The following is a 22,542-nucleotide window of genomic DNA, read 5'->3' as shown; positions in this document are numbered from 1 at the left end:
GCACTGGTGAGGCCTCACCTCGAGTGCTGTGTTCAGTTCTGGGCCCCTCTGTACAAGAGGGACCTTGAAGTGCTGCAGCGTGTCCAGAGGAGAGCTACCAAGCTGGTGAGGGGTCTGGAGACCAAGTCATATGAGGAGAGGCTGAGGGAGCTGGGCATGTTTAGCTTGGAGAAGAGGAGGCTGAGGGGAGACCTCATTGCCCTCCACAACTCCCTGAAAGGAGGTTGGAGAGAGGTGGGTGTTGGCCTCTTCTCCCAGGTGAATAATGACAGGACCAGAGGAAATGGTCTGAAGCTGCGGCAGGGGAGGTTTAGATTAGATAGTAGGAAGAATTACTTCACTGAAAGAGTGGTCAGGCACTGGAACGGCCTGCCCAGGGAGGTGGTTGAGTCACCATCCCTAGAGGTGTTTAAGAAACGCCTAGATTTGGCACTTCAGGGCATGCTCTAGTGACAGAGATTGTAGGGGGTTTTTGTGTGTGTGTATGGTTGGACTCGATGATCTCAAAGGTCCCTTCCAACCATGAAGATTCTATGATTCTATGAGGTGCATATCAGAGCTCCCCATCCTTCTGCATCACCTGCCACGTGCCCCCAGGGCCTTAGAGAACCATAGGTGGTGTTGGGTTGGAAGGGACCTTTAAATGCCATCTAGTCCCACCCCCCTGCAGTAAGCAGGGACATGTTCAACTAGATCAGGTTGCTCCGAGCCTCATGAAGCCCGGCCTTGAATGTCTCCAGGGATGGGGCCTCCACCACCTCTCTGGGCAACCTGGGCCAGTGTCTCACCACCCTCGTTGTAAAGAACTTCTTCCTAATGCCTAATCTAAACCTGCCCTGCTCTAGTTCTCTCTTCCTTAAGTGAAAGCAATCCCACAGATGGGTTTGCCTTTGCCCGAGGCAGGACTAACCCAGACTGTCTTCCCTGACACACTCTTCATGTGCACTACGGGGACTTTATCCCCTTCTAGGGTACGTGGAAGTTCTGATTGGGCAGGACCAGCTCAATTATTAGATCCCCTGGTGTTAACTAGCCAGGTGGCCTTTGCTAACTGTGTATCCCATTGTTTTAAGGTCCCACCCCCCCATTGCTCTCAGGGTAGTTTTTTACAGCCCGTTGTATTGTTCGATCTTCCCAGAGGCGGGCGAATGGCAGGGGCCGTGATATACCCACTCAGTGCCACACTCTTTGGCCCAGGGACCTGAGAGTGTTTTGGAAATGAGTCCCATTGTCCGACTCGGTTCTCTCTGGGGTGCCATGTCACCACAGGACTTGCTTGTCAAGGCCCAGGACAGCGTTCCTTGGAGCGGCACGGGGCACAGGGTATGTTTCCAGTCATCCAGTGGTTGCTTCCACCACTGTGAGCACATGGTCCCCTCGGAGAGCGTCCCGCTCATTGGTGAGCCTTGATGGCACCCAGGACCATCCCATGGGACCAGGGCGTCTGCACCGGGGTGGTGGGCACCCCCCCATGACAGGGGGGGGTTTCGATGGGGGGAGGTGCGCACGGGTCTCTCCCCACCCCGCTGCGGCATCACCACCCATTACCCACGCAGGGAAGTACTACATCGCCACCATGACCATGATCACGGCCTCCACCGCGCTGACCATCTTCATCATGAACATCCACCACTGCAGACCGGGGACCTGGCCCGTGCCCCCCTGGGCCAGGTGGCTCATCCTCCACCACATGGCCCGGCTCTGCTGCGTCTACGAGGTAGGCGAGAGCTGCAAGAGCCCCCGGTGGGTGCCGCGCAGGCGGGTGGGGAGGGAGGACACTGGGGGGCCAGGGGAGAGCCCCATGGAGGGGGAGGTGGGTGCCGAGGCAGGGGGCTGTCCCTGGGACTGCTGCTTGTGCCACCACGATGACATGCTGAGGAATGTGGGCTACATCGCCGGCTGCTTCCGGCGCCACCGAGCCTCCCAGCACCGGACCGCTGAGTGGAAGAAGATGGACAAGGTGATGGACCGCTTCTTCATGTGGGTCTTCTTCCTCATGGTCTTCCTCATGAGTGTGCTGGTCCTGGGCAATGCTGCCTGATGGCCCAGTGGACTCACTGCCCCCAGGGACAGTGGTGGCCACGGGTGCCCCATGAGGGTGGCTCGTCCTGAGCACCCCTTGGCACATCATAGACCTGCAGGCTGGAAGCTCCACCAGCACCAGGGAAGAGGAGCCTGACAGCGGGACCCTGACTCGGCCGGGGCTGCCCCAGCTGCGGGGTTGAGGGGTCACGGCCCCCCGAGCAGTTGTCTGGGTTGTGACGTATGGAAATATAGATGTAGAATCATAGAATCACAGAATGGTTTGGGTGGGATGGGACCTTAAAGATCATCTCATTCCACCCCCCCGCCCTGGGCAGGGACACCTCCCACCAGCCCAGCTTGCTCCAAGCCCCGGCCAACCTGGCCTTAACCCCTCCAGGGATGGGGCAGCCACAGCTTCTCTGGGCAACCTGGGCCAGGGGCTCACCGCCCTCACAGCCAAGAATTTCTGCCTGAGATCTCAGCTCAATCTTGCCTCTTGCAGTGGAAACCCCTTCCCCCTCATCCCATGGCTCCCCTCCCTCATCCAGAGTCCCTCCCCAGCTTTCCTGGAGCCCCTTGAGGGACTGGAAGGGGTTCCAAGGTCTCCGCGGAGCCTTCTCTTCTTCAGGCTGAACCCCCCCAACTCTCTCAGCCTGTCCTCGCAGAAGAGGGCCTCCGGCCCTCCCAGCATCTCCGGGGCCTCCTCTGGACCATATAGATATATGCATAGACACCTTCTGCTCCTCCTGTGTCCCCACCAGTGCCTGCCACCCTGCCTGGCCAGGGCTCGGGTCTGCTGCAGCCCCCCGAAACGCGACTCCAGTGTCCGGCAGCCCTGCTGAGGGTCCCAGGGGAGCAGGGCAGCCCCCACCCCGTCCCCTCCGGGTGCTGGCTGGGGCCAGGATGGTGCCCGGGAGGGACGGAGGGGTCTGGCCCTCGACACCTTCGGTGACAGAGCATGGACCTTTGTATCCCACCCAAACCCTGCGTGCGGTAAATAGCGGAGCATTTCCTGCCGATCCATCCGGGCTTACGGAATATCTCACCCCCCTGCATTTACTGATCAGCCCTCAATAAAATAACGACTCCATCAGCTCTGGCTGAGTGACCTCTGGCTCTTCTCCTGCGACAGCGACGGCGGCTGGTCCGCGCTCACCCTGCCCGACAGCCTGTGCCGGGGGGGGCTGGGCCCCTCGTCCCCATCCCTGCCCCACACCCCACAGAGTGGCTGGCGGAGGCCTCGGGGCTCATGCCATCTTGTCACCGGTGGAGGGGACCAATCAGCTGGTGGGGAGGGGGAGAGTGGCCAAACCCGGGGGGACACCCGTGGGTGATGGGGGAACCTGGGGATGAGAGCCGGAGGCGCTGGGGCAGCCGGAACAGGGTGCGGGGGACACGGAGTGCCCTCGGGCTGGCTGGGATGGCGCACAGACGCTGGCAGCAGGGATGGCCGTAGCGAGAGGAGTGCGGGGGGGCAGTAGCACCGCCCCCGGCTGAGTGCAGGGACCCGGCTGGGGGGACATGGCGAGGGGAAGGAGCCGCTGTCCCCGCGGGGAGCCCCGGGGCGAGGAGGGAGCCCGGCCAGGGCAGCCCCAGCGGCCGAGGAGGAAGGCAAAGGGGCCAGGCAGCATGGAAAGCGCAGGGCAGCGGGGACGGGGGTCCCACCGAGACCCCAGCCCTGCGCCGACTCCGCTCAGGGGGGTCCCAGCAGGGCCCCCAGGCACAGCCAGGTCCCGGCAGCGGCAGGGGGGTCCCCAGCCCCATCTCAGCCCCCGTCCGGCGGGGACGGGCTCAGCCACAGCTGGGGAGAGAGGGCGGGGGCTGCGGGGGCCACCAGGCAGTGCCGGGGCGGGGGCGGCTCCCAGGTCTCTCCCGGGTAGCGGAGGGTAGAAGGGATGCCGGGTGCGTGAGGTGCGAGCAGGCGGCTGATCCGCTCGGCCTGGCGGCAGAGGTCAAAGAGGGAGCAGAAAGGCTGCGGAGCGTCAGGGAGAGGGCAGAGCAGCAGAGAGTTGCGGTTGTTCAGCCTGGAGAAGAGAAGGCTGCGGGGAGACCTTGTAGCGGCCTTGCAGTCCCTAAAGGGGGCCTCCAGGAGGGATTAGGAGGGACTGTGGCTGAGGGAGTGTAACGATAGGGCACGGGGTAACGGCCTCAAACTGAAGGAGGGTAGATTTAGATTGGCTCTCAGGAAGAAATTCTTGACTGTGAGGGTGGTGAGGCACTGGCACAGGTTGCCCAGGGAAGTTGTCAGTGGCCCATCCCTGGAGGTGTTCTTCTGGAGAGAGTCGAGCGTAGGGCAGCAAAGATGCTGGAGGGATTAGAGCATCGTCCTTCTGAGGAAAGGCTGAGAGAGCTGGGACTCTTTAGCCTGGAGAAGAGAAGGCTGAGGGGAGACCTTCTTAATGTTTACAAGTATCTAAAGGGTGGGCTGAAGGAGGATGGAGCCAGACTTATTTCAGTGGTTGCCAGTAAGAGGACGAGGGGTAACGGGCACAAGCTGGAACAGAGGAAGTTCCGATCAAACATGAGGAAAAACTTCTTTACGGTGAGGGTGAGAGCGCACTGGAAGAGGCTGCCCAGGGAGGTTGTGGAGTCTCCTTCTCTGGAGACTTTCAAGACGTGCCTGGCTGCAGTCTTGAGTAGTGTGCTGTGGGCAATGCTGCTTTAGCAGGGGAGTTGGATAGATGATCTCTAGAGGTCCCTTCCAACTCTGAAATTCTGTGAGTCCGTGAAAAGTTCAGCCTGGGGAAGAGAAAGCTCCGCGGAGACCTTGGAGCCCCTTCCAGTCCCTCAAGGGGCTCCAGGAAAGCTGGGGAGGGACTCTGGATGAGGGAGGGGAGCCATGGGATGAGGGGGAAGGGGTTTCCACTGCAAGAGGCAAGACAAGCAAGTCCTGTGGTGACATGGCACCCCAGAGAGAACCGAGTCGGACAATGGGACTCATTTCCAAAACACTCTCAGGTCCCTGGGCCAAAGAGTGTGGCACTGAGTGGGTATATCATGGCCCCTGCCATTCGCCCGCCTCTGGGAAGATCGAACAATACAACGGGCTGTAAAAAACTACCCTGAGAGCAATGGGGGGGTGGGACCTTAAAACAATGGGATACACAGTTAGCAAAGGCCACCTGGCTAGTTAACACCTGGGAATCTAATAATTGAGCTGGTCCTGCCCAATCAGAACTTCCACGTACCCTAGAAGGGGATAAAGTCCCCGTAGTGCACATGAAGAGTGTGTCAGGGAAGACAGTCTGGGTTAGTCCTGCCTCGGGCAAAGGCAAACCCATCTGTGGGATTGCTTTCACTTAAGGAAGAGAGAACTAGAGCAGGGCAGGTTTAGATTAGGCATTAGGAAGAAGTTCTTTACAACGAGGGTGGTGAGACACTGGCCCAGGTTGCCCAGAGAGGTGGTGGAGGCCCCATCCCTGGAGACATTCAAGGCCGGGCTTCATGAGGCTCGGAGCAACCTGATCTAGTTGAACATGTCCCTGCTTACTGCAGGGGGGTGGGACTAGATGGCATTTAAAGGTCCCTTCCAACCCAACACCACCTATGGTTCTCTAAGGCCCTGGGGGCACGTGGCAGGTGATGCAGAAGGATGGGGAGCTCTGATATGCACCTCATAGAATCATAGAATCTTCATGGTTGGAAGGGACCTTTGAGATCATCGAGTCCAACCATACACACACACAAAAACCCCCTACAATCTCTGTCACTAGAGCATGCCCTGAAGTGCCAAATCTAGGCGTTTCTTAAACACCTCTAGGGATGGTGACTCAACCACCTCCCTGGGCAGGCCGTTCCAGTGCCTGACCACTCTTTCAGTAAAGGAATTCTTCCTACTATCTAATCTAAACCTCCCCTGCCGCAGCTTCAGACCATTTCCTCTGGTCCTGTCATTATTCACCTGGGAGAAGAGGCCAACACCCACCTCTCTCCAACCTCCTTTCAGGGAGTTGTGGAGGGCAATGAGGTCTCCCCTCAGCCTCCTCTTCTCCAAGCTAAACATGCCCAGCTCCCTCAGCCTCTCCTCATATGACTTGGTCTCCAGACCCCTCACCAGCCTGGTAGCTCTCCTCTGGACACGCTGCAGCACTTCAAGGTCCCTCTTGTACAGAGGGGCCCAGAACTGAACACAGTACTCCAGGCGAGGCCTCACCAGTGCCGAGTACAGAGGCACGGTCACTTCCCTGCTCCTGCTGGCCACCCTATTCCTCATACAAGCCAGAATGCTGTTGGCCTTCTTGGCCACCTGGGCACGCTGCTGGCTCATGTTAAGCTGGCCGGCCACCAGCACCCCCACGTCCTTTTCTGCGGGGCAGCTTTCCAGCCACTCTTCCCCAAGCCCCTGGCGTTGCTTGGGGTTGTTGTGACCGAAATGCAGGACCCGGCCCTTGGCCTTATTAAACCTCATCCAATTGGCCTTGGCCCATCCCTCCAGCCTGTCCAGGGCCCTCTGGAGAGCCTTCCTTCCCTCAAGCAGATCAACACTCCCACCTAGCTTGGTGTCGTCTGCAGTCTTACTGAGGGTGCACTCAGTCCCCTCATCCAGACCATTGATAAAGGTTTTAAACAAAACTGGCCCCAAAACTGAGCCCTGAGGGACACCACTGGTGACCGGCTGCCAAGAAGATTTCACCCCACTAACCACAACTCTCTGGGCACGGCCATCCAGCCAGTTTTTAACCCAGCAAAGAGTACACTTGTCTATGCCACGATTCGCCAGCTTCTCCAGGACAATGCTGTGGGGGACGGTGTCAAAGGCCTTACCAAAGTCCAGAGAGACAACGTCCACAGCCTTCCCCGCATCCAGCAGGCGGCTCACATGGTCATAGAAAGAGATCAGGTTGGTTAAGCAGGACCTCCCTTTCCTAAAGCCATGCTGGCTGGCCCTGATTCCGCGGCTGCCCTGCACTTGCCGTGAGAGCTCACTCAAGATGATCCTCTCCATGATCTTCACTGGTACCGAGGTCAGGCTCACAGGCCTCTAGTTCCCCGGATCCTCCTTCCGACCCTTCTTGTAGATGGGTGTCACATTAGCCACCCTCCAGTCATCTGGTACCTGCCCTGTTGACCAGGATTGTTGATAAATGATGGAGAGAGGCTTGGTGAGCTCTCCCGCCAGCTCCCTGAGTACTCTTGGGTGAATCCCATCCGGCCCCCTAGACTTATGTACGTCTAGGTGCAGAAGCAGATCATCGACTCCTTCCTCCTGGATTATGGGTGGGTTGTTCTGCTCTCCATCCTTACCTTCCAGCTCAGGCGGTCGAACACCCTGGGGATAGCTGGTGTGACTATTGAAGGCGGAGGCAAAGAAGGCATTAAGTATCTCAGCCTTCTCCTCGTCCTTGGTTGCAACTTTCCCCCCTGCATCCAGTAAGGGATGGTGATTCTCCCTGGCTTTCTTTTTGCTGATGTATTTATAAAAGCTTTTTTTGTTGTCCTTAATGTTAGTGGCCAAGTTGAGCTCCAGCTGGGCTTTTGCCTTCCTAATTTTCTCTCTGTAGAACCTAACGAGATCTCTGTACTCCTCCTGAGTTGCCTGTCCCTTCTTCCAGAGGTGGTAAACCCTCCTTTCATTCCTAAGTCCCATCAGAAGTTCCTTATTCATCCAGACTGGCCATTTTCCCCGCCCTTTAGACTTGCGACACTTGGGGACAGCCTGCTCCTGGGCCTTTAAGATTTCCTTCTTGAAGAGTGTCCAGCCTTCCTGGACCCCTTTGCCCTTCAGGACTGTCTCCCAAGGGACCCTCTCAACCAGCGTCCTGAACAAGCCAAAGTCCACCCTCCAGAAGTCCAAGGTGGAGGTTTTGCTAAGCCCCTTCCTTACATCGCTACGAATTGAAAACTTGACCATTTCATGATCACTAAACCCAAGACGACCTCCGACCACCACATCTCCCAGTAGTCCTTCTCTGTTTATCAACAGTAGGTCTAGCAAGGCACTTCCCCTGGTAGGCTCACGTACCAGTTGTGTCAGGAAGTTATCTTCCATGCACTCGAGGAACCTCCTAGCCTGCCTGCTCTCTGCTGTGTTATATTTCCAGCAGATACCCGGCAGGTTGAAGTCCCCAACCGGAACAAGGGCTGGCGATTGCGAGGCTTCAGCCAGCCGCTTATAGAATACTTCATCTGTGTCCTCATCCTGGTCGGGTGGTCTATAGCATACTCCCAGCACAACATCTCCCTTATTTCCCTTCCCCTTCAACCTTACCCATAAACACTCAACTTTATCATCACTGGAATCTAGCTCTATACAATCAAAACACTCCCTGACGTACAGAGCCACACCCCCACCTCTCCTTCCTTGCCTATCCCTTCTGAAGAGCTTATAGCCATCCATCGCAGCATTCCAGTCGTGACAGTCATCCCACCACGTTTCCGTGATGGCAGCTACATCATAGCTTTCCTGCCGCACAACGGCTTCCAGCTCATCCCGTTTGTTGCCCATGCTACGTGCACTCGTGTAGATGCACTTGAGCTGGGCTACCGATTGCGTCCCCATCCTTGGTCCTTTATCCCTAGGCTCATTACTACCGGGCCTGGTTTTATCCCCTTCCCCCTTCGATTCTAGTTTAAAGCCCTGTCCATGAGCCTTGCTAACTCTCGGCCTAGTCCCCTTTTCCCCTTTTGGGATAGGCTTTTCCCATTCTTAGCGAGCAGGCCCGGTGTCCTGCAGATCAAACTATGATCGCTGAACCCAAAGCCCTGCTCGTAGCACCAGTTTCGGGGCCAGGTGTTGATCTGTCCGATTTTCTTGTTCACCCATTCGTCAGTCCCCAAAGCTGGAAGGGCAGAGGAGAACACAATTTGTGCTCCCGAACCCTTGACAAGCCGTCCCGAGGCCCTGAAATCTTTCTTCATTGCCCTCAGACTTCTACTCTCCAGGTCCTCGCTGTCTGCCTGTAAGATCAAAAGAGGGTCATAATCTGAGGGCCGTATCAGGCCAGGAAGCTTCCTGGCTATATCCTTAACACGGGCCCCAGGGAGGCAGCAGAGCTCCCTGTGGGAGGGGTCTGGCCTGCATATGGGACCCTCAGTTCCCCTCAGAATGGACCCCCCTATGACTATTGCCCTCCTCCTGCTCTTCACAGAAGCAGTCTTAATGCGTGGAGCTGGCTGCTTTGGCAACTCCCTGGATGGGGCTTTGTCAGTATCCTTAGTTCCCTCATCATCTATCTCCAGAGGCCCATATCTGTTCTGTACGGGCACCTGGGGGGGCCCTTGTGCATTGCACCCCACCCTAAGGGATAGACAACTTCTGTTACCGTTAGAAGATGCTGCACCCTCAGCTCATGCCATGATCTTATTTGACATATTGGAAATTATCCCAGGTACGAGAGTAGATCCAAAGACAATTTCTAGAAAGCTTTGCAGATCCCGGCTGTTCCTTGGAAGCTCTGCAGCGCAACAGAACCTAAAGAGCGCTGTCAGCAACCATCAGGCCGTGTGCTTCCCTCAGGCGTGCAAAGACCTGATGCTCCTTGACGCGGGTCAAGGCTGTCGCACACCTTTGGTGGCACATCCTGCGTGACACCAAAGGCCTGTGACATGGGCACCAGTTAATTTACATCTGCTGTAGACGTTTGTGTGTTGCCAAAAGGGAGCAGAACCACGAGTGCAGGCTGACGCAGGCTACAGCTCCGCAAGCAAACAGGGTGTACAGACTCTTCTCCTCATACGCAGATTTCCCTGCAAAAGGGTGGGGTTCAGAAACATCGGAAAGGATAAGCAAGTTACCAGTTACTAAACGTGAACATGTCTAACTAGAAGAAGCCTAAAGCGGTTTCACAAAACTGAGGTTTTCCTGCCTGAAAAACTCTTTGTGCTCACAGCTGACATTCCAGCACCAGTATTTTGGGTGTTTTAGCTTTTTATGAGGGCAACCTGACATCGGCCTGACAGTGAAGACTGGCATAACGGGCATCGCAACTGGACAGGGACAACGACCTCAACCAGGCTAGAGTGGAACACCGCAGTGGCTCGCTTATGAAAATGACCCTCGGGACATAACACTGAAGTGGTCAGGAATTCCTCCTGCTGAGCGCTGCTATGCAGAAGGCCTGGAGGATCACTTTGCTTAGCTTTGTGATACCGCGGTGAGATGTCCCTCTGGGTTCCCGTACCTGCAGAACACGCCAGGAGGCTGGGAGGAGGTTGGTGAGGGTGCGTCTCATTCTCCAGCCTGGGTCTCTGAAACTGTAGCTCCGCAGACTCTTATGCTGCTGACTGGCATCTCCGCTAGCAGGATCCTGGCTAGGTGATCGTGCTTCGTGACTCTTTCAAAGAAGAAGTTCAGGCGCAGTTTTGGGGCTCCCTTGGCCAAGTTGGCCCACGACGTTCCTCTGACCACTTGCCCATGAGGGTCGTGGATATGACATTGGATATTCAAGGTGCACAGGGAATGAGCACTCTGCTCCCGCAGGGTGTTCAGCAGCTCGTCAGAGATGCAGTTGTAATTGAAAGTCAGGATGACCAGGCTGTGGAACTTGGCCATCGTTTGGTGGAACAAGGCGCTGCTGAAGACAGGACGGTGGAGGCTGCAGAAATTCTCGACACCGATTTCAGAGAGAGAGCTTTCATTTGTCAAGCAGCTGAGAGAATGCAGAAGCTCACAGCCTTCTTCCAAGGTTACTCTGGCTCCTTTCAAGTTGAGAGAATCAAGCCGTTTGCTCATTCTTTTCAGGAAGGTAGAGAAGTTCTTGAGAAACTGAGCCCTCATCACATTTTCCCGGATCAAGCGGTCTAATCCCAGGTACCCGATGCTCAGGGACACTAGGCAACTGTTACACTCGCCCAGGCATGAAAGAAGATCTCTCATAGTCCCATGACATTTTGGGGTAAAGCCAGTATTGCAAGGATTCCATAACTTGATCTCAAGGCGCTCCAGCTACTTGCCAACTTTCCTGAGGTACCACAGTACACTCTGCAACTCCAGTGTGTCCTCCCTTGAGGGCTGGCCGTAGAAGGTGCTGGTTCTGTTTTTCCAGAGGGATCCCAAGTGCAGGGCCCAATTCCATTTTTTACAGACCAAGGCAGCGTTAGATCTGTCCCTGTCATCTGACCAATGGAAGACACGTCTCAGACAGACATCAGGTAGGTGAGCCCAGGGGCTCTGCTCAGCTTCGCTGTCGTCTTTCGCTGAGAAGACAGTTTTTCACTTCTCTTCTGGGTGTTGAGCCAAACCTAGACGAAGAAAGGTGTGGGTAGATTTCTTGCCATTCCCAACAGCATAGGCTTCCAAGCAAACGCATGAAAGTTTGCTTCTTTAATGGCCTGGGGGGCACAGGGAGTTGGGAGGGGACAGAGCCAGGACAGCTGACCCCAACTGAGCAAAGGGACATTCCGTGCCATTTGACGTCACGCTCAGTATATAAAGCCGGGGAAAGAAGAAGGAAGGGCTGATGTTCAGAGTGATGGCGTTTGTCTTCCCAAGTCACCGTCACGCTGCCAGAGCCCGGCTTTCCTGGCGACGGCTGAACCCCCGCCTGCAATGGGAAGCAGCCAACGGGTTCCTTGTTTGGCTTTGCTTGTGCGCGCGGCTTTTGCTTTGCTCATTAAACTGCCTTTCTCTCACGGCCCGACTTTCCTCCCTTTCCCACTTCCCATTGTAAGAAAGGCAGGTCTTGCTTTTGGGAGGAGAAAAGCCGTTTCCATCAGAGGTGACACGATAAGGGAATGACTGAGACAAAGGGGCTCCAGCAAAGGCTTGTAGAACATCTCTTATCACACAGACAAAAGGACAAACTGATTCCTACTGGATTAGTGTCTAGAAGGGTGGTCAAACATTTAACCAGGGCTAATGACATTGAGCAATTTTTTTACCAAAAAGGAAAGAAATCAGCCAGTCAGATAATCCCTTTAGGTGTAGCATAAAGAGAAGTAAACAGCGGCAGGACATGCGGGAAGAATGTTAGGCGCCTCGCACAGACTGTGAACCCTGGAGTACCCAACCAATGGGAAACAGGGGAGGGAAAAATTCGGCCGGGATTAGGAAATAAAAAGGTGTGGTGTTTCAAGAATGGAAAGTGTGCCTACTTGCTAGGTCACCCGCTCTTGCAAGAGCGTGAACAAAAATGTGCTTCCCAGAGGATTCTGCCTGAGCCTATTTCATTCGGACCGGAACTTATTTCTCCCACCATTCTGTGTGTCCAGAGAAGGGCAAGGGAGCTGCTGAGGGCTCTGGAGCACAGGCCACGGCACCGGGCCCTCAGCCGCCCCACAGCCGGGCGCAGCCCCGCCGCAGGCCCCGGCCCCGGCCCCGGCCCGGCCCACAGCGGCGGCTGATGGCGGCGCTCGGGGGTTCCCTCACAGGACGCGGCGGTGTTCCCCCGCCTCCGATTATTAACTGCTCCTAATTTTTCAGACGGGCAGAGATGATCTGTTACCGAGAATCCCAAGGGAGATCAAGAGAGACTTCTGGGCCTTGGGATGACTAGGAAAGGGCTCAGGAGCGCAAGTCGTGTTCTCCTCTGTCGTTGCAGGCCCAGGGAAGGATGAGGAAAGCAACAGGAAGAGCCAGCAGATCAATACCTGGCTGCGAGCCTGGTGTCAGTGGCAGGACTTTGGGGTTTTTGATCACAGCATGGTTTACAGGACAGCAGGCCTGTTGGAGACAGATGGAATACACCTGCCTCAAAAGGGGAAAAGGATCCTTGCACAGGAGTTGGCAGGGCTCATCAAAGGGGCTTTCAAGTAGATTTGAAGGGGGAAAGGGATGAATCCGGCAGCAGAGACACAAGGGTCATTGATGGGTTAGAAGCTACGGCTGCTCCTGGGAATGGTCAGGTAGGAGTGAAGTCTTCTTCCAGCAAAAAGGTGTCAGGACCAGTAGGCCAGCTGAAGTGCTTCCACACTAATGCCTGCAGCATGGGCAAGAAAGAGGAGGAGCTGGAAGCCATTGTGCAGCAGGACAGCTATGACGTAGTCGCTGTCACGGAAAGGTGGTGGGCTGACTCGCACGACTGGAGTGCTGCATTAGATGGCTACAAACCCTTCAGAAGGGACAGGCAAGGAAGGAGAGGAGGTGGGGTGGCCCTGTATGTTGGGGAGTGTTGTGAACATCGAGACCTTAATGATGGTAAACACCGGGGTTGAGTGTTTCTGGGTAAGAATGAGGGGGAGGGCCAACAAGGCTGATATGACGGTCTGTTATAGACTGCCCAACCAGGACGGAGAGGCAGGTGAAATATTCTGTAAGCAGGTGGGAGAAATCTCACGATTGCTGGCCCTTGTCCTGGTGGGAGACTTCAACCTACCAGATATCAGCTGGGAACCCAATAGAGCTGAGAGGGAAGAGTCTTGGAGGTTTCTGGGGTGTGTGGGAATAAATTCCTGACACAGCTGGTGGGGGAACGCACTAGGGAAGGAGCCCTGCTGGACCTGCTGTGTGTGAACAGAGAAGGACTTGTGGGGGATGTGATGTTGGAGGCCATCTTGGGCACAGTGACCATGAAATGACAGAGTTTTTGATTCTTAGAGAAGCAAGGAAGGGCGTCAGCAGAACTGCCACCATGGACTTCCGGAGGGCGGACTTTGGTCTTTTCAGGAGCCTGCTGGAGAGAGTCTTCCTCTAGGTTTGGCTCAACACCCTGAAGAGAAGTGAAAAACTGTCTTCTCAATGGAAGACGACAGCGAAGCTGAGCAGAATCGCTGGGCTCACCTACCTGATGTCTGTCTGAGACGTGTCTTCCATCGGTCAGACGACAGGGACAGATCTAACGCTGCCTTGGTCTCTAAAAATGGAATTGGGCCCTGCACTCGGGATCCCTCCCTCCTCCATGAAAGATGAACTAGAATTTGGACTACTGGAGGAAACCCCGTCTTACCAAAAAAATACTCAATGGCTTTGGCTAGGCGGTTTTGTGATAAAACACATGGAGGGATGACAATTTTTAATCAGATTGAGAAAAGGTGGACAGCCCCCGGAAGACATGTGGCAGTAAAGGGGATTGTGAGTTCTTGGCCCACATGTTGGAAGTTTTCCGGTGCAAAACCCAAGCAGGAGGCTGGAGGGCAACCATGGTCATACTTCCCATTCCAAAGGCTGCAGATGGGTTATGCTGACGTGCCTCCTGTGAGAGGCATTAAGCACCCGCTGATAATCATGGATCAACCCTCAGGAGGAGTAGAAGCTTTTCCTACAAGGAAAGCTGATCCCCCAGGAGTGGTCAAAGCACTTTTGTGGGAAATCATTCCCAGATACTGACTAAAATGAAACCAGAGGATCAGACAGGGGTTCTCATTTTTCAGCAGGAATACTAAATAATATCTATAAAAGTTCAGCCGGGAGAAGAGAAGGCTCCGCGGAGACCTTGGAGCCCCTTCCAGTCCCTCAAGGGGCTCCAGGAAAGCTGGGGAGGGACTCTGGATGAGGGAGGGGAGCCATGGGATGAGGGGGAAGGGGTTTCCACTGCAAGAGGGGAGATTGAGCTGAGATCTCGGGCAGAAATTCTTGGCTGTGAGGGTGGTGAGCCCCTGGCCCAGGTTGCCCAGAGAAGCTGTGGCTGCCCCATCCCTGGAGGGGTTCAAGGCCAGGTTGGCCGGGGCTTGGAGCAAGCTGGGCTGGTGGGAGGTGTCCCTGCCCAGGGCAGGGGGTGGCACTGGGTGGCCTTTAAGGTGCCTTCCCACCCAAACCATTCCCTGAAGGGGTGGGGCCCTTCTCCTTCTCCTTTTCTCCTTCTCCTTCTCCCTCCCTTCTTGTTATGATTTGAGAAACCCACCACAATTTCTTGTCCTTTAGACAACTGCTCTCTCACCCGATGACCCCTCCCCACCCGGGAAGAGGAATGGGGGAAAAACAAGGAAACAGGAGGGTTGAAAGAGAAATAGATTTACTAGGATAAAACTAAAGAATTTACACTAATAATGCTAAAGAAGCAGTGTCAATCCCGATATCGATATAAAATACCCAAGGACTACACCCAGCCCCTTCCATCAGCAGGAAGCCGTGCACTCCCAGCAGGGGACAGCCAATGGGGGACACTGCGAGTGCTGTGGCTTTGCGAGGAAGGGAAGGGCTCAGGGCTCCGAGACCGCGGCAAGGAGTTCTCTGCACCGCCGCCATCAAGGGAGAGTCGAACTACACAGCAGACTTTGTAATTTATATTAAATGTGATGTTCGTGCTATGAAATAGTCCTGTTGGCAGCTTGGGGCAAGTGCCCTCCTTGTCTTGCTCTTCCTCATCCCCTGCTGCATGTCACCAAGGGGGGCTCTGACTGCCTGTGATGTCACAAAGGGGGGACGTGTCCCCCGGCCACACTATAAAAGGGGGATGCGGTCCCCACTGGAGCCGTCAGCGGATGCTGGGCACCGCAGTCTGGCATTGTCTGGGCAGACTGCAGCCTCGGCCTCTGACACCCCAGCAGTCTTGCGGGTCCCGTCACTGGGGACCCAGGAGGACACTGGGGAGCCGCATCGCGGTTCTGTGCTGGTGACTCGGACCACCGCAGCCACACCGGCGTTGGTGCCATGGGGCGCTCTGACGCCGTGTCTCCCCTGGGCCCTCTCCTCCTGATTGTGACAGGGCTCAGCGTATTCTCAGCTGTGCTGCAGAGCAAGCGGCTTCAGGTAGGTGACTGTTGCACCACACTGTGCTGCAGCATGGGGTGGCGAGGGATGGCATAGGGTGGTGTGGGGTGCCGTGGGGGGCTGTGGTGTGGGACTGGGAGGCGCTCCCGTCTCACCCAGCTCCTGGGGACCTTGCAGAAGTGGTGGAAGAAGAAGAGTAAGAAGAAGCATCAGACAAGCAAGACAGGAGCCCAGCCAGAGAAGCAGAGCGGTGAGTGGCCCCAGCATGGAGCACCCTGCAAACGGCCAACACCCCACGGCGGCCCTGAGCCAGGGCTGTGCCGGGGGCTGCCGGCCGCTCAATCTGTCTCCTCCCGCTGCAGCTTCTCGGGCAGTGTATGGAGAAGTGGAGAAATCCCATTCGAAGCAGGAGAAGCGGTGAGTGTGGGGGAGACCCCCGATGCTGCCCCAGACCCTCACCCCGTGCCCTGCCCCTGCCTGCGCTGGGCAGCCCTGCCCACCGGCCAAGGGGGGTGCTGCCCGCAGGTCCCGCTGGGTTCTGGGGTGCAGTGGGGTCTCTTTCTCCTCCTCTGCAGGGCGAGTGCGGAGGCCTTGAACAGGAAGCATCGCTCCCCACGGGCCCCGCTTGTCACCATGGATTCTGTGACTGACAGAGGCTGCTCTTCCCTCAACTCCCTCTACTCCTTCCCGGAGCGCCGGCCTAGTGCGATGGCGGAGCTGGCAGCACTCGACCGCTCAGGACCCCGCCATCCCCCCAGGGCTGTCAACGGGAGGGTGGAGGAGCCAGGGCCAGCCCTCTGCCAGGAGCCCCCACAGGAACTGCCGACAAGGACCAAGCAAGAGCCGGTCCCCAGGGAAAGCAGGGACAGGGCGCAGAGCCCTGTGGACACGCAGCCTTCACCCTACAGCCCCCCAGCCATGGCCTCGGACCAAGGGGAGCTGGTCATGGAGCTCCTCCGCTGTTTCGAGTGCACCCAGGAGATGGCCAGGCAGTGCTGTGAGATGCTGAAGGTGCTGCAGGCCCGTTGGCAAGGGGCAGCGGGGGCCTGTGATCGGAACCTCCCCGGGGAGCCCTTCCATCCCCTGGGCACGATGGCGGCGCAGGAGCAGCTGGGGGCCACAGTGAAGCCCCAGCACCTGGGAGTGGAGCGGCCATGGGTGGATGCAAACACTGATAAGGCTGAGGATGGGGACATGGACAAGGAGGAGGACACAGGACCAGAGAGAAGTGTGAAGGAGAAGGAAAGGAGCAGCCCTGTGGAGCTCGGCAGGGGGAGCCTGGCGGAAGTGAAGAGAAACAGCAAGATGGGGCCGGGCAAGAACAACTCCATGGGGCCAAGCACCAGCAGCCCCCCAGGCTCAGGCAGGAGCACCCCCACGGATGCGGAAGGGAGGAGGGACAGGGTGCAGAGCCCCGTGAATGTGGTTCCACCACCCAGCAGCCCCCCAGCCAAGGCCACGGACGACAAGTTGTTCTACTTGGAGCTCTTGGACACTGTCAAGACCTTGGAGGAGGAGAGGCAGCAGCACGGCGAGGTCATGGACAGGGAGTGTGACCAGGCGTCCCCAGGGCTGTGCCCACTAGGACGGTGCGTGTGTCAGTGCTGCACCTGGCTCTGGCACCGCCTGAAGGACTGCTGGAGACGCTGCTGCCAGCCGCGCCGTGTCTGCTTCAGCAATTTCCCCCAATGGGTGGGAAGGGTGGGGCCGGGAACCCCCTGGGGTGCCCCTCTTCTGAACCAATAAAAAAGTCAGTATTTTCTCTATCCCTGGTGCTGTGGTTCATCCACCCTTCCCGCAGCTGGGGGTGTTACCCCCTCAGTGCCCAACCCCAGTGCGACAGGCTGGCACCCACGAAACTCGGGGGGAGGTGGTGGCTGATACACCCCGATGGGTGTGTTGGCGCCTGACCCCTGTCCCAGTTGAAGTGGCTGCAGGTCCCCCTGGACAGAGGGAGATGGCCAGGAGAAGGACCCAGAGGGAGACGGCCGGGACAGGGACCCCGGCGCAGCTGGGGATGCTGAGGATCGGGCCCTGCTCCTGGCTTAAGGATGCGGAGGAGAAGTGATCCCCCCGTCAGGTGCTGCCCGTGGGCCCTGCTGGGGTCCAGGGCGCAGAGGGGTCTCTTCTCTCTCCTCCTCTGCAGGGCGAGTGCGGAGGCATTGAGCAGGGACAGGGTGCAGAACCCTGTGTACATGAAGCCTTCACCCCCAGAGCGCCCCACCCCACCCCACCGCCCCCCAGCCATGGCCTCGGACCAAGGGGAGCTGGTCGTGGGGCTCCTCTGCTCTTTCGAGTCCACCCAGGAGATGGCCAGGCGGTGCTATGAGATGCTGAAGGTGCTGCAGGCCCGTTGGCAAGGGGCAGCGGGGGCCTGTGATTGGAACCTCCCCGGGGAGCCCTTCCATCCCCTGGGCAGGATGGAGGCGCAGCAGCAGCTGGGGGCCACAGTGAAGCCCCAGCACCTGGGAGCGGAGCGGCCGTGGCTGGAGCTCCACAGACCCCGATGGCTGCGGGTGTTTAGAGCATCGAGGGGTTGAGTCGTAGTCGGGTTTTCTGCTGCGTTCAGGCTGTTTCAGCCACTTACCAGCCCGATCTCCAGCCGAAACAGGGCTGGTTTTTGGTTTTGGTGCTGAGCTCTCGCTGACGGCCTCACGCAAGAGCATTAACTTGGGTTTGGCTGAGCATCTGCCTGCACCCAAGTGCGGTTCGCTCACACAGCAGGGCTGCACCCCTCACCGTCCCCTACCCGCGCAACAACCTGCACCCGCCCCTGAACGTGGCGGCTTCCCCTTGTGCGGCTCCAACGGCAGCTTCCCCTTCAAATTCCCCCGCTTCAACCCGGTGAGAGCCCTGCAGCTGCTGTGGGACCCTGCCAGCCACCTGTGGGCCCCCAGCACTGGGGCATCACCCGCCTCCAGCTGGGGGCTCTAGCACCTCCAAGGGGGGGGGTCACTTCTCCGCATCCTTCTGCCAGGAGCAGGGCCTGATCCTCAGCATCCCCAGCTGTGTCGGGGTCCCTGTCCCGGCCGTCTCCCTCTGCCCAGGGGGACCCCCAGCCGCTTCGAACTGGGATGGAGCAGGCAGGGGTCCCCCAGGGATGCTGGTGGCCGAGTGTCCCGGGCAAGGGGCACTCGTCCAGGGGTGTCCCAGGGGTGGGCGATGATGACCCCAGCCCCTTCGCCTGCCTTTGAGACGAGAAGAACCAAGAATGCCGGAGCAGCCCAGTAGGAACCTCCTCACCCCCAGTGCTGTGGGAACAGGGTGCTGCCCCCCCACAACCTGCCCCATGTGTCTTCCAAGCAGTGGCTGGGGAGTGGGGAGAGATGGAAGCCCCCCGCCAGCACCATCGACTCCTCCATGGCACCCATGCCACAACCTGCCCCTGTCCTCGGCAGCATGATGGGGGAGGTGGGTCAGCACAAGCACCACGTCCCGGCTCAGCAGGGCCAGATCCGGCGTCAGATCCCGCAGGAAAAGGCGCAGCCCTCCGGCGGGACGGCACCCGTACCCAGGTTAAACAAAGGCAATTTATCCCACAGGGGTTTCCTGACCGTCCCCCGCAGCCATGCTGCCGGGCAGGGGGGGCACCCGCTGCTCTGGGCGCTCGGAGGTTGTTGGTGGGGGGGGAACGGTCGGTAAAAATAACCGTGAGGACGGAGGCAGGGGCTGGATCTGGGCCCGAGCGATCCCGGCCGGGGCTGCTATAAAAAGAAAGAGCGACCACTTCTCACCTCTCCGGGCAGCAGCGGGCGGGCGGCTGAGGGATTGGGTGCCGCGGGAGCAGCACCCCGACCCCGCGCTTGCCGCAGGGTGCAGGTAACGCTTCTCGGCTGGGCTCCTGGGAGGTTTGCTCCCGGACGGGGACCTGTGGGCTGCCGGGGCTGCACTGTTTAACGCAAGTAACGGGGTCGGGGTCTCAGCCCGTGACGGGGTCGAGGTCTTAGCCGGCGCTGGGAGGTGTGCCGAGCGGGGTGTTCCTGGCCGAGGATGCAACCTGGGGGGGGTGATTTCCCCAAGCCTGCCCCCCTGCTTCTCTCCTCAGACCTTCCCAGGCCCCGCTGCCCTCCCTGAGCTGACCCAGCTCCTTCTCCTCCACTTCCCCAGCTGCTTGCAGAGGAACCGGCTGCTTCCCTGCCCGGCACTGCAGCGGCTGGGGTCTTCCCCTGGGGAGGTTCTGCCCTCCATGGAGCATCTGGTGCTGGGTTTGGTGCTGCTGGCCAGGATCCTGGCCGCCGGCAACCCCCTGCACTGGCGAGACCGCGAGCCCGTGAAGGAGGTGGCACTGGATGTGGCCCCCACCTCCTTCGACGACCAGTACAGGAGCTGCGGCCGCATGATGGAGGAGGAGCTGGAGGAGCTGAACCGTACCGAGTTTGCCAACAACAGGATCTACGCCGAGGCCTGGACTCAGGCCGCTGCCGAATGGCGGAGCCGGCGGGGCCGCGACCCCCAGCCACCAGCGCTGAGGCCGGAGCAGATGGTGGCCGTCATGGCGTACACCCTGCAGGGACCCCTGCACCAGGCGTTCAACGCGGCCGTGCGTGAGGCCGGGCGCTCCCGCGAGGGATACCTGAGCACCTTCCACTTCAAGGTGCTGCATTTTCTCCTGAGCAAGGCCCTGCGCACCCTGCGGGACGCGCAGCCCCACCGCTGCTACCGCGTCTACCGTGGAGTCCAGGGCATCCGCTTCACCGCCCGGCACCAACAGAACGTCCGCTTTGGCCACTTCACCTCCACCTCCCTCCAGAAAAATAGGACCCTGCCCTTCGGCCAGGACACCTTCTTCTCGGTGGACACCTGCTATGGCGTCCCCATCAGGAACTTCTCCTTCTTCCCCGAGGAGGAGGAGGTCCTCATCCCGCCCTTCGAGAGCTTTGAGGTCACCAACGTCACCCGCAGTGGGGACAGAGCCCTCATCCAGCTCCGCTCCCAGGCCACGTTCAGCACCTACAACTGCGAATGGGTGAAAGGTGACATCTCCTGCGACCGTCCCTCCCCGCCACAGGCTGCAGGGGACAGGGAGGGGGTGGGGGGTCTGCCGGGAAGGGGGACCTCGATCGGGGGCGGGGGGGGGGGGGGGGAGTTTGACTTCGGGTGCGCGTCTTCACACGTCTCCCAGCCGCTCTCCCCCGGGGTTTGCAATGGGGGTCCTTGGCGGCACGGCACGGCATGGCAGGGTACAGCACAGGGCAGCATGGCACAGCATGGCACAGCATGGCACAGCATGGCACGGCCCAGCACGGTACGTTAGGGTACAGCATGGCATGATGCGGCATAGGATGTGTTGGGTTGGAAGGCACCTTTAAAGGTTATCTAGTCCAAAGATGCCGTGGCGTGGCATGGCCCAGGACAGCACGGCATGACGTGGCATAGTGCAGGACAGCACGGCACAGCATTGCACGGCATGGCACAGTGTGGCCTGCAATGCAGGGCATGGCACGGGTCAGCACAGCACGGCACGGCACGGCATGGCACGGCACGGCATGGCACAGCGTGGCATGGCACGATGTGGCATGGTACAGGGGAGCATGGCATGGCATGACATCGTGCAGGACAGCATGGCACGGCGCAGCATAGCATGGCATGGCATGGCATGGTGCAGGACGGCATGACATGGCTCAGCAGAGCATGGCACGGCATGGTGTGGTGCAGGACACAATGGCACAGCATGGCATGGCATGGCATGGCATGGCACAGGGGAGCATGGCATGGTGTGGCGTGGTGCAGGACAGCACAGCATGGCACGTTAGGGCACAGCATGGCATGGCATTGCATGGCATGGCACAGGACGGCATGGCACGGCACGGCACAGCACAGCATGGCATGGCGTGGCGTGGTGCAGGACAGCACAGCATGGCACGTTAGGGCACAGCATGGCGTGGCGTGGCGCGGTGCAGGACAGCAGGGCATGGCCGGGCTGGGGCAGGGAGTGTGCAGCGGCCGCGCAGACGGAGTTGCTTTCTTTGGCAGAGAAGCGATGCCAGAACCAGACGTGCGACTTCAGCGCAGGTGAGCCCGGGGTCCCCGCTGCAGACGGGGAGGGTGCCCCTGGCCGGGTCCCCCCCCCGGCTGCCCCTGACCCCCTCTCTGACCCCCCCCAGGCAGGAGCATTGCCAGGGACCCCCGGCTCCTCTGGGGGCTCCTCCTGGCAGCCACGGCCCTGGCAGCCGCTGGGAGCCCCTGAGCCACGATGGCACCGCTGCCACGGCCCCACGGCGAGGGACAGAGGCCGGGGATGGCAGCCACCAGCTTCACCCAGACGATGGGACGGGACGGGGCAGCAGATGGGGCTGGGGGTGCGGGGACAGCCCCGCTGCACCCCCTGTGCCCAGCTCAGCCCTGCCATGGTGCCACCGGCCCCGGGACGCGCCGGCAGCCCTGGGGACACCGTTGGAGCCCGGATGAGGCCTTTCGCAGAGCCGCGGCCGGAGCTTTTGGATGCAGCTGAGCGTGGGATCCCCCACCAAGGATGGGGGCTGGCGCTGCTGGGGACCGGGACGGGGACACAGCGAGGCTGGTTTTGGGGGTGTCCATGCCCAGCCACCTGCTCCGTCGCTCGCCTTCCCCTGGCTCCCAGAGGAATAAAGACTCGCTGCAGCAGCGGGGTGTCTCCGGGGGTTTCCTGTGGCTCGCTGGGCTGGGGGCAGCTCCTGGGGGCTGGAGCCCACCCCTCCCACCATCCCCATTCCTCCCACATCCACAGCGTCCCGCAGAGCGATGCTTGCGCCCCGGGTCCTGCTTGAGAGGTCTTGGCGGGGGTCCCCTGCCAGGGTCAGTTCCCCTGCCTGCAGCCCCTGGGGGTCGCAGCCCCCCCCCAGCACCCAGGGGAGCAGGGAGGGAGCTGGGGGGGTGGCACCGGCCACCCCAGCCCCGGTTCCCAGGAGCAGGACTCCGCTAGGACAAGACAGGTGGGGGGCTGCCCCATAGAGCAGCATGTGGGGCTCAGCAGAGCCGTGCTGGAAGACAGCCCTCACCCGCCCCCCCCCGGC

The 22,542-nt window shown here is 59.1% G+C and overlaps 2 protein-coding genes and 1 pseudogene across 2 annotated transcripts; 2 read left to right on the top strand and 1 right to left on the bottom strand.

The window, feature by feature from the left end:
• Positions 1 to 1,368: 1,368 nt before the first annotated feature.
• LOC128900091 (neuronal acetylcholine receptor subunit alpha-10-like) lies at positions 1,369 to 8,928 on the top strand. The gene is made up of 4 exons (XM_054180861.1): positions 1,369 to 1,399; positions 1,557 to 1,762; positions 1,796 to 2,020; positions 8,893 to 8,928. Exons 1-4 carry the CDS (start codon positions 1,369 to 1,371, stop codon positions 8,926 to 8,928), a joined length of 498 nt encoding a protein of 165 aa, XP_054036836.1.
• A 440-nt stretch (positions 8,929 to 9,368) lies between these two features.
• Positions 9,369 to 19,120, bottom strand: LOC128919663 (F-box only protein 39-like; annotated as a pseudogene).
• Positions 19,121 to 19,272: 152 nt separating this feature from the next.
• Positions 19,273 to 22,146, top strand: ART1 (ADP-ribosyltransferase 1). Its single transcript, XM_054189949.1, has 4 exons — positions 19,273 to 19,369; positions 19,658 to 20,523; positions 21,524 to 21,562; positions 21,655 to 22,146. The coding sequence occupies exons 2-4, from the start codon at positions 19,737 to 19,739 to the stop codon at positions 21,735 to 21,737; spliced, it is 909 nt and encodes a 302-aa protein (XP_054045924.1). The 5' UTR covers positions 19,273 to 19,369; positions 19,658 to 19,736; the 3' UTR covers positions 21,738 to 22,146.
• Positions 22,147 to 22,542: the final 396 nt, after the last annotated feature.

This window comes from Rissa tridactyla, chromosome 1 (genome assembly GCF_028500815.1).
Source record: "Rissa tridactyla isolate bRisTri1 chromosome 1, bRisTri1.patW.cur.20221130, whole genome shotgun sequence".
NCBI classification, from domain to species: Eukaryota; Metazoa; Chordata; class Aves; order Charadriiformes; family Laridae; genus Rissa; species Rissa tridactyla.
The sequence above is the reverse complement of the archived record's forward strand: the minus strand, read 5'-3'. Positions and strand labels throughout refer to the sequence as shown.